General features: G+C 36.3%; 1 protein-coding gene across 2 annotated transcripts in view; it reads right to left on the bottom strand.

Annotated features, from left to right (window-relative positions):
• LOC110465911 (diacylglycerol kinase delta-like) overlaps window positions 1–18,937 on the bottom strand; it is a 142,302-nt gene that overhangs the window by 20,057 nt on the left and 103,308 nt on the right. For both annotated transcript variants that reach the window (XM_021522069.1, XM_021522070.1), the window contains 14 exons: window positions 15,981–16,087; window positions 15,482–15,607; window positions 10,286–10,465; window positions 9,990–10,072; window positions 8,874–8,982; window positions 7,117–7,256; window positions 5,437–5,494; window positions 4,678–4,772; window positions 4,397–4,451; window positions 3,189–3,269; window positions 2,584–2,679; window positions 2,218–2,305; window positions 1,140–1,346; window positions 558–743 (listed from right to left, as the gene is read on the bottom strand). In XM_021522069.1, the coding sequence (XP_021377744.1) occupies window positions 558–743; window positions 1,140–1,346; window positions 2,218–2,305; window positions 2,584–2,679; window positions 3,189–3,269; window positions 4,397–4,451; window positions 4,678–4,772; window positions 5,437–5,494; window positions 7,117–7,256; window positions 8,874–8,982; window positions 9,990–10,072; window positions 10,286–10,465; window positions 15,482–15,607; window positions 15,981–16,087 (1,611 nt within the window). The remainder of the gene's footprint in view (window positions 1–557; window positions 744–1,139; window positions 1,347–2,217; window positions 2,306–2,583; window positions 2,680–3,188; window positions 3,270–4,396; window positions 4,452–4,677; window positions 4,773–5,436; window positions 5,495–7,116; window positions 7,257–8,873; window positions 8,983–9,989; window positions 10,073–10,285; window positions 10,466–15,481; window positions 15,608–15,980; window positions 16,088–18,937) is intronic.

The raw sequence follows: 18,937 nt of genomic DNA, 5'->3' as shown, positions 1-18,937 counted from the left end.
ATAATAGAAATGATTAGGCCTACAGACATTTTCTAACACAAATTTCGATAAAAAAACGAGCATGCCTACACATGTCACATGTCATGTGAGAAAATCATGCCGATTTCAATGAAAATGCTACTTCAGAAGGAAGACGTGTTTTTTTAATCAGTTAAGCAATAGCTTTTTAATTGCATTTGAAGTTGATTTCCTCGTGTCTCCGTTGAAAAAGTGTCAAAATCGGGACAAACCGCCCTGACAGCATGGTGCCGGAAATCGATCCAAAGTTTACGTTATTGTCGTAAATAATTGACGACGGCTGTTATATTTACAATTTACACACAATTTTCGTTAAAAACAATATTTGATCGTTGTTAAAAAGGGAATCTTTTGTGTTTTTAATCGTTATTGGTTCTCTGCAAGTTGATTTTCACCGGCATATAAAGGGCATCTCACTTCAGGTTCCGAAAACATAAAAACGATCGAAAACAGCTTGATCGGTTATTATGATATCGCTTATTATGATATTTTTCTCTGGCAAATAGAATATCATAATAGGCAGGTTCCACTGTACTTACTTGGAAGTACACTATAATCACAGAAGGGGAAGCCCATCACTGGGACTGGAATGCTCTCTTTGTTGGGACTTTTCTCGCGGGTCTGGGACAGATTAGACCCTAAACTTGAGGTACGGTTAAACGTACTCATGCTGCTGATTCGGCGCGACGTTGTCGGCTCCTCAATCTTCGGCGATCTCTGACCATCTAGAAAGAAAACAAAATCTGAACGTGTATGTCAGGTGAATGATAAATACAATGGAAACATTATCTCAATCAAGGAAAATTTATCAAAACTTTTAAATGTAAGAGTACACTTTCATACTTAAAGCACACTAGCTGATTTTGAAAGTTTTTGCAAGCTGTTCATATATTTTGATGGCAAATATGCAAATTTTAACCGGTCCCTACATCATTTCTTTTTCTAGCCATGGATGTCAGGCTATTGGAATCGTACACTCCTGCAGTATTTTGAAAAGATATAAAATTTATTCATCTTCTGCTGATTTCGTACAACTATCCAGTCTACTCTAGATCTAAACTGTATCTTTTTACAGGCGAGGTTTATATAGAACTTAATCAATTCTCCTAAGCTAAACTTACCAAGATTGCGAGGACTGAGGAGCGGGGAGACAGGAGCCACCTCAGAGGTAAAGATTGAGAACGTCGGAGCAGAATGTGATGTCTCTGTGTCTGCCACTAAGCCCCGACCCCCCGAGTCCACGTTGAGATGCTCCGTGCTACCAATCGACCGTGACTCATGAATCAAGCCGAGCTGTTGTTCCGTCTGTGCATTTTGTTCGTCCACAGCTACAAATTTAAAATTCATAGTCTACAATCTAAGTTACTCATTAATGAATAGATCATTTGGTGTGAACCGACAAGCTCAACCCTGTATATCTGGTCAATTGTCTGATAAAGGTCATACATAAGAATCATTAAAATGCAGAAAACAAGAATATTTTTGGACATGTAAAAACGTATGTTATATCAACCTCAGTAAAGGTTAATAGCAGTTTTTTCATAACAAGATAACAAAGCACCGATGTATTGTTATACTTTGAGGTTGGTTCAACACTAACGCAAATTGGGTCTTGTTCACCAATTCCATCTTCAAAAGTTAACAGTGGATGTCTTTTGAATATTTAGCACAGGCTAGCCTTTTACACTTCGGATAAGATTAAACCTGTGAGTCATGACGGCCTAGGTAAACGTCACCACTGTAAATCATCAAGACACGAATGTAGTTTAAGATGATGCTCATCATTACAAACCTCAGTGCCGATGGGAACAGGACAAATATAGCATTAACATACTTAAGCTGTAACATTATATGACGTCATGTCAACAGTGCAATGACGTCACGTCAACAATAGCTGATCATGGCAGATAGCTCTGATTATTAATTGGAAATTATGAAATCAATGTTTGCATTTCATGAAATTACCACTTCAATTTGATGTGGGATAAAATTATTATTCCCAACTTAAGTGAGACAGAAATATCTCAACCCTCAGGGTAGGTTTCTTAATGTCCTTGGCAAAACCTCGGCTAGACATTTAAGAATCTTACTCCTCAGGTTGGGATTTTTCTGTCTTACCCCGAAGGTGGGGAAAGATTATATTAATCCCCCACCAGACACCTGTATATAATTCCGATCCTGCTCGAGTTTTGTACCCACCTCTTTCTGTGTGTTCTATTATCTGTCGTATCGCCTTCTTTAGGCTATTAGCCCGGGACATCAAGGCATCTCTGGGTTTGAAAATTGCCTGAAAAAAAATCAAAAACAGTTAAAAAATCAGTTCTATGATACATTAAAGAGGCCCAGAATGCCTGTATAACTTACTTATTAAATATCTATCCTCTGTGACCTTGTAAGAAGGTTGAGGTCAAATTTATTTCAATAGGCTAGTTGTCATTATTTTACACATTTTGTGTCTTCGTTTGTTGGGAGATTTTATTACTCTACACTGTAAGATTTTTTTTCTTATTTTAATAACCTGACATTCAAAGTTGATTTGTTCCAGGACCTTCAAACTTTACTTACAGATTTTGTTTTGGGAGGCACGTTAATTTCTCCTGGTACCACATCATGGTCCGGAGATCCTATCAATAGATCTGGGTCCTCGTGGTGAATCTGTACCTGTTATCAACAATTACAACAATGTAACTAACAGGTAGAAAACAGATAGATCATAAGCAAATCCTATTGAGAAACAGGTAAATTACAAATGAGTCCTAGTAAAATAGGTAAAGTTTGACTGGCATATATTATGAAGAACCAATATGTCCTTACATGCTACTTACAAAACTAAATAAGAGTTGAGTTGTGTAAAATACCCCCTCCCCCAAAGCTGACATGTAAATGATAGCTGAGATGTAATCCAGATGACAGATGTCTGATCTGAGACCTGCATGTAGATAACTTAGCTAGGAGGTAGATGCTAGATTTATCCGAGGTATAGATGATATAGAAGTAAGACAACTTACCTGAGATGTAGATATAAGACAACTTACCTGAGATGTAGATATAAGACACCTTACCTGAGATGTAGATAAAAGACAACTTACCTGAGAGGTAGATATAAGACAACTTACCTGAGATGTAGATATAAGACAACTTACCTGAGATGTAGATATAAGACAACTTACCTGAGATGTAGCTGTAGATGCTTGAGCTTCCTCTTTTAAAGTGATGAGCAAACTATCTAATTTCTCATTCAATACGTTGCACTGAAACAACATCAAGTAGAACATGTTTTTCCTGAATGATTATTGTATACAGTTACCGTATTTATCCTGCAATAAGCCCAGGGGGGCCAACACATAATCTCGGGCTCAAAGAAGCAGGTTGGCTTATGACAGGACAATAAAATACCATTTATCGGCATTTCAACAGAAATTACATTGATATAGGAGGGTTAATTACCAGGAAAGGGCTTTTTACTTGATAAATATGGTAAATTTCACATGATGAAAATATATCTTTTACCTTAACTGATACCATTCAAATCTGAAGTTTTATAAATTTTTAACTTTCATGGATATGTTTGATCAAATTTAACTAGTCTAGATTGAAACCAAGTACATCCTATCAATCCTGTGAGATGAAATTCAGAAACAATATCACAGGGAAAATCTATTTAAAAGAATCTTTAATCATCATAATACGTCTTTCTTTCTGGGGTAAATATGCTATAATTTTTCAAGTTCTTCTGTGACTTGAGATGGATGGTATTGTAGATATCAGTTAGTGACAATGTCTATAAAGGGGCATAACTCTAATGTAGTTTGGCAGACCTTGCTTCTTGTACATTTCTTATATACAGTAACCTCCCCTTAACTTCCGTTTGGATGTAAGTTGTAACAGTAGAGCAGTTGGGCCCGGTCACTGCCGTTGACCAGGTAGCAAAGTCGGTTAGAGCAATAGTACATTGATCTCAAGTCCAGGGTTCAAATCTCAGTCTAGCCCGCTGACTTTTTTTCACACACAGAACACTGTTGCTGGTTATGTTTGTTTATTTCCCCCCTATTATTTCTCACAAAAGTCCTGCAGGGTATGATTTTTTTTCAGGAATGATTTTTCCAAGCTGTAATCATGGCAAAAAAACAGTTTCCAGTATTTAGTTACAGTTTTCGGCTGCGGTACATGGATCCTTGTCCTACTATAAGCAAAACACCATAGAATCCTTCTGTAGTTATTCATAATTACAGTAACCTCCCCTTTATTTCATTTCAGGTACAACCGTACTCGTATTGGACAAAGGAACTATAAGTGACCAGGTAGCTGGTCCCTGATCTGTTCATTTTCTGATACAGTGTTTGGAAGTGGTAACGGAATCTGAACACAACTGTCATACCTCATAAGACTCTCCAACTTTGGCCACAAAATCTTTAACAGTTTCACATAACACTCTGAAATAGAAGTAAAATTCTTGATAAGAAAACATATCAGACATTTTCCGAAACAAAATATCATCATTATATCATAAAATATAATTATTTGCTTTAAATTGACTTTTTTTTAATTTTTTTTTTTAATTATTGTTTTAGTTTTCTATTAAGTAAAGAATGAAAAACATATGAAAATGAATTTCAATTTTCTTATCCTTTTCAAAAACTGTTTGTCAGTTCAGCTTACTTTGCTGAGGAAATAACAACAGAATGATCTTCGGAATGTAGAATCTTGGAAAGGTGATTGGCGACCGAGTCTTCATACACAGATATAGGATCAAACTGGAAAGAAAACCAACATTTGTATGATGGTGACAGAAACACGTACATTAACACCTTGGTTTCAATCTAACAAGGTAAATAATAGCCTCTACATATTTTAAACAACAAAATCTCTGATGTAACAACTTTTCGATAACCAATAGTTTCAACCTACCACTAACAACAACAAAATGTTTAAAAAAAATGGCCTTCTTTTTGGTTTCATTTTTTATGCTAAGGTTACATGCAAGCTGTTAACTAGCCTGACCTGTAATTTAAGAGGCCTGTCGGTGATAAAGACCTTTCAGTGACCAAGGTCAGTGTGAATTCCTGAAGGAATGTTGTTTCTTCATTACGATTGACCATTTTTTCTTTCTTTTTGTGCGACCGACCAAAATTCGTGAGAAATGTATCCCCATAGTGGGTTTTTTCTGAAGCCATTTTTGTGAGACTCACACTCAAATTGTTAGATATGGCATATATGAACCTTGAATAAATTGCAGTTTTTAAAATAAATCAGACAATTACAATCAATAAAATCTCCAATAGAAGGTTGAATTCAAGGTAGGGTGAATATGTTAAAATTACCACGGGTAAAACTTTCGTGATCACATGACTTTATATTCTTTATAAACTACAATCTTGCTCTCAATTGGTGGTATACCATTTTAAAGATACTCCATACCTGTTGAGACAGTTTCCTTGGTGGAGGCATGGTACCCTCGTATGTCCATATACTCCACCTACAAAGGTCAGAGGTCAGTTACCATCAATCAGAATTCAGTTCACTTAGCGTTGTATCTTTAAGATCAGTGAGTCATAAAAAAGTATATTTGTTTTTGAAAATGAACCAGTTTATATAATCGTAAATCAGATAATTTTTACTGTTATTTTACACTTTTTACTCCAGGTTCAAATTCTCAAAGAAATTATCATGCATCAGGGCCCATATTCTTGAAACTGTTCTCATGCTTAAACTCCAATTTTGTGCTCGAACCGAATTTCTTGTCTGGGTGATTAATTAATAAAACAAGAGGCCCAAGGGCCTTAGCGGTCACCTGAGTTATATTATAGGTACTGGTAGCTTTATTTTATTGTTTAGATGTGATGTGGAAATCAGCATGTAAACTAAGTGAAATACAATACTTGTCATGTCATCAATGGATAAGAATTTGAAAATATTGGTAAATGTTCCCTTTGGGGCCCCGCCCTAGCCCCTGGGGATGGGGCAGGAATCCTAATTTTACAAAGTAAAACTCTCATTTACCCAAGATGATTCTGACTAAGTTTGAGCAATTTTCTGCTGAAAATGGATAAAATATATACCGAAAAGTGTTATTTCCCTATATAAACTATATTAAACGTTAACCCCTCCCCAAGGGAGAACGGATAGCTCGGGGTCCTGATATTTTCAATTTAAATAAAGCCCCTGATGATCTTTCTTTCCACGTAAAGAAAATCACTGTAGTACCTCTGAGTCTGGAGAAGAAGATTTTTGAAATATTGATTAATTTTCCCTTTGGGGCCCCGCCCTGGCCCCAGGGGTTGGGGTAGGAATCCCAATTTTACAATTTTGAAGCCTCATCTACCAAGGATGATTCTGACCAAGTTTGAAAAAAATCCATCCACTGGTTCTTGAGAAGAAGTTGAAAATGTAAAAGTTTACGCACGACGCACGACGGACGACGACGGACGAAAAGCGATTGGAATAGGTCACTTGAGCAAAGCTCAGGTGACCTAAAAAAACACACCACATTTTGTCAACTTTTTGAAGGATTTGGGACAGACTTCAAGCCGCATTCTATTTCAAATGTTAACACTTGACTATCTGACCATGTCACATGATTTAAGTAAGTTACAAGAAACTTTTGTTTTTGTTTTTTTACTTTTCATTTTTTTTTATTGATTTTCATGTGAACTTACATTAAAACAAGACTAAACCTTCCATTATATTACATAACAATACAATACATTACAATACCCATAAGATTATATACATGCTTCAATTCAACATGAACACTGCTAAACTTGGGAACATCAGAAAACACACTCTGCACCGTTTTTTTTTTTTTTTTTAAAGATATATATTTATTAACATACCCTCACATACATCCACTTTCATCAGTGGCTTAATTCAATCTAAACCAAAAAGTTTCTGGATAAAATATGCAAGTTCACTTTAAAGCTAATTGTTCACCTAGTGAGTTACAAGAAAGTTGGTTTGAGTACAAAATCCATGCTTGAGCATGAGAACAGTTTCATAAATACGGGCCCAGGCCTATTGTTCAGCGGTCAGCCAGGTGTGAAAATTGACTCCGGTTCATATCGTTAGGTTGTGATGCGATACCAGCCCCCAGTATCTTACCTATCCAGCATCTTGATTTGTGAATGTTCCAGTTTTTCCAATATCACAGTCAGTTGTGTATCCGCTTCAAATGTAGCTCCCCACCCCAGCACTCGAGCCAAGTCATTACCTGTCCCGAATGGTAGCACCCCGACCTGACACTGCAACAAAGATTCCAACATACTGTAAATGTACAGTACTCATGTGTCAGCCCCCAGATCTACAGTCTTCCTTTACACAACAATTAAGTCTTAGGAACCAGGAATGCTTCATAGGAAATATGGTTTAACTCTGTCTATATGGTCATATATAGGAAGTTGATTTCAACTGTTTTCAAGTAATGACACAGGGACTAATTCTCCAGGACAGCGCCAGACCCCTGAGCTAATTCTGGTAGCATTACTATATTAACATGTCCCCGGGACTAATTTCTAGAGGACAGAGCCAGACCCCAGAGCAGGACCAGAACCCTGAGCTACTTCTGGTAGTACGATTATATTTACATGTATCTATTCCCCATCATATATATGGTTATGGAGTGGAGATCTCGACCTTCTATGTTATAATTAAGTGTCGAGGGACAAAAGAGGGACAAACGAGGGACTGAAGAGCCAACCATTGTAGCAGGAGTACATTAGCCTCTTCACAGTGAGATTGTAAACATGGTCATAGGGTGGGTACCTTAACCGTTTTTTCAGGTGAAGATGTAAGAATTTAGATGCAAGGGTCCAGCATAGATATAGAAATTGTGCTTATCCTGAACCTATTGTTATTAATACAACCGAAATGGCTCCATTATTATGAACCTATACCCATACTAGAAGGATGTCCACTTGTACAGCTGGGTAGACGAGAGCACATGTTACCTGGGTAGACGAGAGCACATGTTACCTGGGTAGACGAGAACACATGTTACCTGTCTATGTAGATCTAGTTATCTATCTACAGCTGGATAGACGAGAGCACATGTTACCTGTCTATGTAGATCTAGTTTATCTATCTACAGCTGGGTAGACGAGAGCACATGTTACCTGTCTTTGTAGATCTAGTTATCTATCTACAGCTGGGTAGACAAGAGCACATGTTACCTGTCTATATAGATCTAGTTATCTATCTACAGCTGGGTAGATGAGAACACATGTTATCTGTCTATGTAGATCTAGTTATCTATCTACCGCTGGGTAGACGGGAGCACATGATACCTGTCTATGTAGATCTAGTTATCTATCTACAGCTGGGTAGATGAGAACACATGTTACCTGTCTATGTAGATCTAGTTATCTATCTACCGCTGGGTAGACGAGAGCACATGTTACCTGTCTATGTAGATCTAGTTTATCTATCTACAGCTGGATAGACGAGAGCACATGTTACCTGTCTAATTAGATCTAGTTATCTATCTACAACTGGGTAGACGAGAACACATGTTACCTGTCTATGTAGATCTAGTTACGGTATCTATCTACAGCTGGGTAGACGAGAGCACATGTTACCTGTCTATGTAGATCTAGTTATCTATCTACAGCTGGGTAGACAAGAGCACATGTTACCTGTCTATGTAGATCTAGTTATCTATCTACAGCTGGGTTGACGAGAGCACATGTTACCTGTCTATGTAGAACTAGTTATCTATCTACAGCTGGGTAGACTAGAGCACATGTTACCTGTCTATGTAGATCTAGTTATATATCTATAGCTGGGTAGACGAGAGCACATGTTACCTGTCTATGTAGATCTAGTTATCTATCTACAGCTGGGTAGACTAGAGCACATGTTACCTGTCTATGTAGATCTAGTTTATCTATCTCAGACAGCACCCAGCCTACACTTCCATCACCTCCACACACCAAGATTCGGAACTGGTCAAATTTTTGGAATAGTCTTAATCTAGAATGAAATAAAAATCATGATTTAAAGACGAAGAAATACAAGTGATGAAACTAAGCATTGAAACACAGAAAATGCTTGATAAATTAACCTCATTTGCCAATTAGAATCAGACAAGCAGCGATTGCATAAATGAATTATTGAAATTAAAATCAGTCAAAGCATTGTTATGATAAAGTTGTTGGACCTTAACTTTGAGATTCGCTGAGGATCAGACAGGTCTGAATCAAATCACACATTCTGTTTGTTCCACTTATCTCTTGGCGTTAATTACCTAGAAATACAGGTGTGAATGTGTGCTTGGGATGATGGTTGGTAATTTACAGTTACATTAATAAGGGGCTGTTCAGTTGTTCTGCTGCGGGTGGTCGAACTTGATTGAACACCTTTATTTCAACGACGATACATTGTGATATAATTCAGCTTGTATCGTGGATTATAATTACATTTGTTAAATTTTCAGAGTTATTACTTGTGTTGAATATTTAGAGTTATTACTTGTGTTGAATATTCAGAGTTATTACTTGTGTTGAATATTCATAACAATTAAATTTGTTGAATATTCCGAGTTATAAATTCTGTTATGAATGTATTCATGAAGTAATTGCCAGGAAAGCTAGACCGTGAGACAAGTGGAATAGACAGCTTCCAACTTGGCCAACAAAAATGACTAACATAGCTTTAAAAACTTGCTTTATAAATTATGTAAAATAATTGACAGCAGTAACAATCTGCCTTGGCACCAATTCTTCTTCATGATGATCAAGGTATTTGAAACAAATGGGTTCGTAGTAACAGCTTTGAGTATATCACACTATCATGTTCACCTTGAACTTTGACCTGAGTTTAGCTGTCATATTTGAATTGAGGAAATATGGACAAAATTTGTTCCCATAGCAGAGCATCGTTGTTTGGAATCGTATGTGGGTCAGATATAAATAAGTCATTATTCCTCTGTCACAACCAGTAAGGGAATAATTAAACCGTTATTGATGAAGTAACGTTACCCTGGATGAGGTCCTCCATTCATGAGATCAAACACCTGAGCGGGATTTAATAGCTGCTTAAACCGTCGTAAAAACTTCACTCCCTGAAACATAGACAACACAGAAATAGTCATTCAAAAGAATCTGGTACTTCTGAATGGTAACACAAAACAATGCTGATCGCAAACCACAAGCAATCACTAACCTTTTCACCCCTAAAGTCACATTTGGAACTTACTAAATCAAAGACTGGGCAAGTCCAATTTAAATATGTAGGGGTGAATGAGTTCAGGTGTTCACAACTTTACGAGCTTTACCTGATTGTCGCCTGACTTTGTGTTAACGAACACAAGGAGAGGAGAGGTTCCTGGTGGTCGTGTCGCCTCCCAGTACCCGTCCGAGTCTATATTGTTGATGGCTATTGGAGGTAGTATGGACACTTTGCACTGGCCCAATGGACAATGGGACTGGAAATACTCCCTACACCCTGTGTGGACCTGTAACAGAAAACGTCACATGGACACTTTAACACTGCTAGTTTGTGGAATAAACTAGAAGATGTCTGTAAGACATGAATGCCCCCATCATCATGTGAAATCAGTTTCAGTGTTTGATAATATTCTATTAATATTTACAATGGCTTCGTTTCTATGAATAATAACATGCAGTGACCTTTGAGACATGAACTCATCCGAGGTATTCTCATGCCTGAAATCTGTATAAACTTTTATCAAAATCTGGTAAGAAATGAAGTAGCTAGAGTAATGACAATGAATAATTTGGTGATTTTCTATATATAACAAGTGACCTTGGTCTTGACCCCTAAAACAAAGAGATGTCAGAGGTATTTCCATACTTGACCTTCGTATAAAGTTTGATCAAAATCCGTCAAAAGAATGAAGTTGCTAGACTATTTGCATTGAATCACGACCGGACTGTGTGGGACAGACATGTGCAAAACCATAACCCCCGCCCTCTCATTTTATAGCAGTGGGGGCAGATACAAGTTCTGTCACCATTTTAAATACAAATACTGGAGATCACTTGTATTTGTTACACAATGGAGAACAAAAATGTTTACAAATCATAAGATTTGAAAAAAAAAAAAAATTGAATTCAAAACCGAACTGTTATATTTCTTGTGAAATGTTATGATTGCCCTCACAGATCATCATTATGTATATCTGTAGTTATTATATACAGGGTTCGTACAGGAATCTTGCTATGAAATGTATGGCCTTTTTAGGGCCTTTCTGAGTAAATTTATTCCAAAAGACAGAAAAAAATGATACTTTTACATAATATTGCACATTTTGGTTTATTATCTAAGTGTTACATCATTAAAGTTTTATGAAACACTTTAAACACTGGTAACACTGTTTGCAAAGTCCATAGAATTTCTGCACGAAGTACGTCGTTATTTTAACAAAGTCATTCAATTTTTTTGTAGCACAGGTGCGATTATCACTTCTCTCGTGCGACTTTAGAGCTGATGCGCCCATTTTCCCAAGAACTATCAGTCTCCTACAAACTATACAGAATGCGTCATATTATGACTCTGCTTTAATAACCCATGGGTAACGGTTAACCCAACTGTGCTGGTACACTGCATACCCAATGTCTGATCTGCCATTTGCTTTTGGTACTCAGAATACGTACATGGAACACCTCTAGAGTTTACCTTGAATATTGCATTACATTAAGCGAATGTTGGCTGTTTCTTTTGAAATCCATGTTAAATAATAAGTAAAAAAATTAACAAAACATAAAGGGAATTTACACGGAAACTATATTTGATGTCTATTACATCAAATTCAAGGCTCATTTTCCAAAATTTAAGGCCTCTTAGTGAAATTTAAGGCCTTTTAAGGCCTTTACACCATTTTCAAGGCTAGGCCTTGTTTTCAGGGCCTTTTCAAGGCCTGTTATAGAACGAATGCCAAGTCTCATTGTAAGACACGTTCATCAAAGTTCCTTTTGTACCCCCTCCCCCCATAGCACATTACATCCTTTTAAAAATCAATTCACTGATCTGATCATTAAGTAAAGATTTCTATTAGAATTTCAGTTATTTTTTCAAAGCCCATACACACAATATCATCTTAATTTTAATCATGATTGATACTACAGTAAAACCTTGTTATACTGCCACCATTTTTGTCCAGAGAAATGTTGGCGTTATAAAGGGGTTTGGCGATAAATTGAGGGAAACGTATAAAGGAATTCTTAAGAAAACAAGGATACAGAACAATGAAATATGTTGGCAGGTCAGAGGAGGTAAATGAAATGAGGGGCATTATATTAACAATAAAATAAAATAACACAAGTAACTTTCCATACATTTTCCAACCTATATCAAATTTTGTATGAAGATCGTGTCAGTAGCAAAAAATACCAAAACCCCAATTGTGTGTATAACTTTTTTTGACTCTATTGATCTTCTTTGTACAGTGTAAAACATAATGTAATTTAATTTGACACAATCGACCTTTCTTCATTTTTAAAAATAACTCATAAATTTTTGTGTGACTTAATCAACAAAGCTACACTGTAACCTTTAGGATCAGAAAACATTGTTTTTTATTGCCGATATCAATAGCCTCGCCAATGTGTCTCCATGCTCCCTCGTCTAATGAAATCTGACATATATAGTTTTATGAAGATTTTTTTTTTAAATTATTGTTCTGCTGTTTGGATGAATGATGGGTAGGTCAACAGTTTTTATCAAACTACAGACTTCTGTCTGATTGGTTTATTTCCCATCTGGCATTCAAAAGAAATAAAAGTCGTCACAAAAACCTACACATATAAAATTTCAAAACAGACATCTAAATATCAGTAATAAAAATCAAATGTATCCTATAACTTATGAAATTATTATAGCAATCAAATTATACTCCATATAAAAACAATCTCACAAACTTGACAATAACTGATCTATCCATAAATATCTATTTGTCTGCGAATCAAAGTTCATCTCGAGTACTGTGAAAGTCAGTAATATCTAGAACAGAAGATTACAAATTTTAATCCAATTTTTCGTTTTGAAATTAGAACTGCAGGCTTACATTGAGAACCAAATATTACAAACAGATATTCCAATATTTATTGATTTTAAGCCTTGGTATAATTCTGGAATAAAATGTAAATGCTGTTAACTTTCATCCTTTATCTGAGACAAAACGTCTCAAAATTGTATTGATTTCCTATAAGGTAATTCTCCATAACTATACTGAACTAAGGTACCGACAAATTCTTGAATAACTTTCAACTGAATTAACTCTGTATTATAAGCTTTTTATTTATTTCAAAATGGATATATCTAATTAAGCATTATTCCAATCCAGAACACTTTTGCTCCAAAATTCTTTGAAAGTTTAAGCTTAAATCCCAGAAAGACAAGACAACACAGCAGTTTGAGAATTCTGCCCAGCAGTTTGAGCATTCTGCCAAGAAATTAGAGCATTCTGCTCAGCAATTTCACCATTCTGTCTAGTAACTTGAGCATTCTGCCAAATAATTTGAGCATTCTGTCTAGTAACTTGAGCATTCTGCCAAAAATTAGAGCATTCTGTCTAGTAATTTGAGCATTCTGCCAAGTAATTAGAGCATTCTGTCTAGGCAGTTTGAGCATTCTGCCTAGTAGTTTGAGAATTCTGCCTAGCAGTTTGAGCATTCTGCCAAGTAATTTGAGCATTCTGCCAAGTAATTAGAGCATTTTGCCAAGTAACTTGAGCATTCTGTCTAGTAACTTGAGCAAACTGCCAAGTAATTTGAGCATTCTGCCAAGTAATTAGAGCATTCTGCCAAGTAATTTGAGCATTCTGCCTAGGCAGTTTGAGCATTCTGCCTAGTAACTACAGCATTCTGTCTAGTAACTTGAGCATTCTGCATAGTAACTTGAGCATTCTGCATAGTAACTTGAGCATTCTGCCAAGTAATTTGAGCATTCTGCCTAATATTTACATTCTGTATGCTTAGACCCATGACAAAAATTACATTCATAAATGCATAACACAGGTGTTCATAGAATCTCAGCACGTGGGAACTGATAGTAACCTGATCACACTGCGTAGTAATACACTACAAAAACTACTCACTCGGAACGACCGACCTAGATGCTTAATTCTTACATCTTAAAATATTATTGAACTGTGCTTTGTGAAATATCCACGTATTCACGTGTCCTGTGCTACAAATAAACATTGAATATGGAACTACATTTTGTTGTGTTATTGTTGTTGACGGTTGCTAAGATCTCTCACGATAGTGTCACATTTCCCCGCGAAAAAACACTGTTCTCGCCACTGCGTTGCACCCGTGTATAAGCAGGAACAAACCCTGTTTATTTGTTTTATTCGTTGTTATATCGATCCACTGAAAGGATTCGTCAATGTAAATATAAGGAATGATATTTATTTTTTCAACATTTATGAGGTCATAACAACAATGGGTTTTTGGACATATTTTACATGAATCGCTAACGCCATTCATTCAATATGTCCATAAACCCATTGTTGTTATGACCTCATAAATGTTGAAAAAATAAAAATCATTCCTTAAGTAAATTGAGCATTCTGCCAAGTAATATGAGCATTCTGCCTAGCAGTTTGAGCATTCTGCCAAGTAATTTGAGCATTCTGCATAGCAGTTTGAGCATTCTGCCAAGTAATTTGAGCATTTTGCCAAGCAGTTTTATCATTCTGTCTAGTAACTTGAGCATTCTGCCAAGTAATTTGAGCATTCTGCCTAGGCAGTTTGAGCATTCTGTCTAGTAACTTGAGCATTCTGCCAAGTAATTAGAGCATTCTGTCTAGGCAGTTTGGGCATTCTGCCTAGTAGTTTGAGAATTCTGCCTAGCAGTTTGAGCATTCTGCCAAGTAACTTGAGCATTCTGTCTAGTAACTTGAGCGTTCTGCCAAGTAATTTGAGCATTCTGCCAAGTAATTTGAGCATTCTGCCTAGCAGTCTGAGCATTCTGTCTAGTAACTTGAGCATTCTGTCTAGTAACTTGAGCATTCTGCCAAGTTATTTTAGCATTCTGTCTAGCAGTTTCAGCATTCTGCCTAGTATCTTGAGCATTCTGACAAGTAATTTGAACATTCTGCCAAACAGTTTGAGCATTCTGCCTAGTAGCTTGAGCACTCTGTCTAGTAACTTGAGCATTCTGCCAAGTAATTTGAGCATTCTGCCAAGTAATTTGAGCATTATGCCTAGTAACTTGAGCATTTTGCCAAGCAGTTTCAGCATTCTGCCTAGTAACTTGAGCATTCTGTCTAGTAACTTGAGCATTTTGCCAAGCAGTTTCAGCATTCTGCTTAGTAACTTGAGCATTCTGCCTAGTAACTTGAGCATTTTGCCAAGCAGTTTCAGCATTCTGCCTAGTAACTTGAGCATTCTGTCTAGTAACTTGAGCATTTTGCCAAGCAGTTTCAGCATTCTGTTTATTGTATCCATGGAGGTATCATCAATGGAAAGTTTGATATAGATTGCAGGGAAACAAAGCAACTTACCATGGCCTTACACCACAGGCATCGCCAGTCTTGTATTTTGAGCACACTGCCACACGTTTTTTCACACACATTACATTTAGCACTAACAGGGAGATTTCCTTCCAGCCACTGGTGTGGCATGGCAATCTGAAAATGAGAAAACAAAATATCAACAAGACTTTCACATTTTCGTAAAACTTAAAATATTCCCATTGAGCAATTGGTGTGTCTGCAAACTACCCTCTCATATCTAAAAAAAAATTCTTATGGCCTTCAAATAGCTAGCCCTGCAAACACTGAAGAGAAACCTAGGAAATGGGTAATAAGTAATATATCTAACTAAGTAATTAATCTAAACATTTGGTCATCCCTCAAGTTTTCTGCAGCTTTTTTCAGGAGTTTGAACATAAAATTGGGATCTCTATCTTTAAATAAAAATTTAACCAAAAGTTTGTGATCAGCAGTATGTTGAAATAATATTGTGAACCATAGAATGTGGCCCTTGACCTTTGACCCTTACCCCATCCTCGTCTTCGATGATGTCTTTGCCTATAGCTGCCAAGGTTGCCCACTTACAGTTGGCTGCGGCCTTCACCGCACACCGTTTATGAGCCTTGAACTTGCACACTGTAACAAACAAAACAAACATTTTAACGTTTTCATTTCTCTCCATTTTGTCATCAGTCTGTCTCTTTTTAATCCTTACCTTTCTATTTTTTTGTTTTGGTCCTTTTTTTCTTTCTTTTATTTTTATCATAATCAAATGTAGACTGAAAGTTGTTATGAGGGACAAATGTTACAGAGGCCGAGGTTATCTAGTTTGAGCCACATGCTTTTTTCATATCCATGCTTTGTGTTGTCTTTTTGGCGCATTTGTTCATTTTCCATCTTTTGATATGATCTAGCCAATAGGAGATCTTGTGCTCTCATTATTTTTTTTCAACAGCATGCAACACTTAATATATTTATTGTGTATAAACACTTATCTTATTTATTGCATAGGAACACATCACCAAGCGAAAGTCACATACTAATTATCTTTGAACATTTTTTCTCTCCAAAAAGTTGAAACGGGAAGGTCATAATGGGTGACATTAGATCTTCTCCCAATGGCTATGAACACTGTCAATGTAAATCCTTATAACTGCTTTGTCAGTAACTAGTGTCACGTCAGCATCTGTAGACTAGATCTAAAACACGGAACTATTTGATGTGGAAGGATCATGTCACAGAGTCGTGATAGGGGTGTTGCTTACGTAATCTACACAGGCTGCCCTTAAGAGCATGGCAGCCTTCCAGTATTGCAGGGCTTTCATGTTCCTCCATATAAGGCGCTAGCTAGCAGTATGGGTCAAGGCCCCAAGACATGACGTCACTATGGCTATGGTCATATAGCTAAAATAGCTGTAACAATTTAGCTGGCTTCATATTCCACTTCACTTTGATCTCAATGTTCAATAATATCAAGAACTTCAATTCAAGTGCTTTTTCATATTTTGCTGTAAATTGTTAAAAAATTGTTTGTTCTTTTATTTTTTACATTTTGGGCCACGTATTAAAGGGAAATAACTTCTTAAAAAGAAACAAATTACACTTGACAGAATTCTGTTTGGTACAAACATTATCAAAAGTAATTAACTGCACAATCAATATATATCCAGTGATGTATTTTTGGCTGATTTTTATCAGTCAGATAAGCTTTTTATAAATTTATAAATATCATTTATATTTGGAAGCAAGAGATCCTGGAGGGATCATCCACCATTTTAAACATCATTGAATGTTGCTGGTTTGTATATTTCTCTATACTCTTCCTGAACTACAGGATATTTTCTCTCCATTTCTCTATTCTCTTCCTGAACTGGAATATTTTCTCTCTATTTCTCTATACTATTTCTGAACTAGGCTGTTTTCTCTCCATTTCTCTATACTATTTCTGAACTAGGCTATTTTCTCTCCGTTTCTCTACTCTTTCTGAACTAGGCTATTTTCTCTCTATTTCTCTATACTCTTTCTGAACTAGGCTATTTTCTCTCCAAACTCTATACTATTTCTGAACTAGGCTATTTTCTTTCTATTTCTCTACTCTCTTCCTGAACTAGGCTATTTTCTTTCCATTTCTCTATATCTACAGTGATTTACAAATCATAAGATTTGATTCTCTATAGTATTTCTGAACTAGGCTATTTTCTTTCTATTTCTCTACTCTCTTCCTGAACTAGGCTATTTTCTTTCCATTTCTCTATTCTCTTCCTGAACTGGAATATTTTCTCTCTATTTCTCTATAGTATTTCTGAACTAGGCTATTTTCTTTCTATTTCTCTATACTGTTCCTTAACTTGACTATTTTCTCTCCATTTCTCTATTCTCTTTCTGAACTAGACTATTTTCTTTCTATTTTTCTACTCTCTTCCTGAACTAGGCTATTTTCTCTCTATATCTCTATACTCTTTCTGAACTAGGCTGTTTTCTCTCCATTTCTCTATTCTCTTCCTGAACTAGGCTATTTTCTCTCCATTTCTCTATTCTCTTCCTGAACTAGGCTGTTTTCTCTCTATTTCTCTATACTCTTTCTGAACTAGGCTGTTTTCTCTCCATTTCTCTATTCTCTTCCTGAACTAGGCTATTTTTTTTCCATTTCTCTATACTCTTTCTGAACTAGGCTGTTTTCTCTCCATTTCTCTATACTCTTCCTGAACTAGGCGGTTTTCTCTCCATTTCTCTATTCTCTTCCTGAACTAGGCTATTTTTTTTTCCATTTCTCTATACTCTTTTTGAACTAGGCTATTTTCCCTCCATTTCTCTATACTCTTTCTGAACTAGGCAGTTTTCTCTTCATTTCTCTATACTCTTCCTGAACTAGGCTATTTTCTCTCCATTTCTCTATTCTCTTTCTGAACTAGGCGGTTTTCTCTCCTTTTCTCTATAATCTTCCTGAACTAGGCTTTTTTCTCTATTTTCTTCCTGAACTAAGCTATTTTCTCTCGATTTCTTTATTCTCTTCCTGAACTAGGCTATTTTCCATTTCTCTATACTCTTTCTGAACTAGGCGGTTTTCTCTCCATTTCTCTATAATCTTCCTGAACTAGGCTATTTTCTCTCCATTTCTCTATACTCTTTCAGAACTAGGCTGTTTTCTCTATATTTCTCTATACTCTTCCTGAACTAGGCTATTTTCTCTCCATTTCTCTATTCTCTTCCTGAACTAGGCTATTTTCTCTCCATTTTTCTACTCTCTTCCTGTTTCCATTTCTCTATAATCTTCCTGAACTAGGCTGTTTTCTCTCCATTTCTCTATACTCTTTCTGAACTAGGCGGTTTTCTCTCCATTTCTCTATTCTCTTCCTGAACTAGGCTATTTTTTTTTTCCATTTCTCTATACTCTTTCTGAACTAGGCTATTTTCCCTCCATTTCTCTATACTCTTTCTGAACTAGGCTGTCGTCTCTTCATTTCTCTATACTCTTCCTGAACTAGG

Source organism: Mizuhopecten yessoensis, unplaced genomic scaffold (genome assembly GCF_002113885.1).
Source record: "Mizuhopecten yessoensis strain PY_sf001 unplaced genomic scaffold, ASM211388v2 scaffold11105, whole genome shotgun sequence".
NCBI classification, from domain to species: domain Eukaryota; kingdom Metazoa; phylum Mollusca; class Bivalvia; order Pectinida; family Pectinidae; genus Mizuhopecten; species Mizuhopecten yessoensis.
The sequence above is the reverse complement of the archived record's forward strand: the minus strand, read 5'-3'. Positions and strand labels throughout refer to the sequence as shown.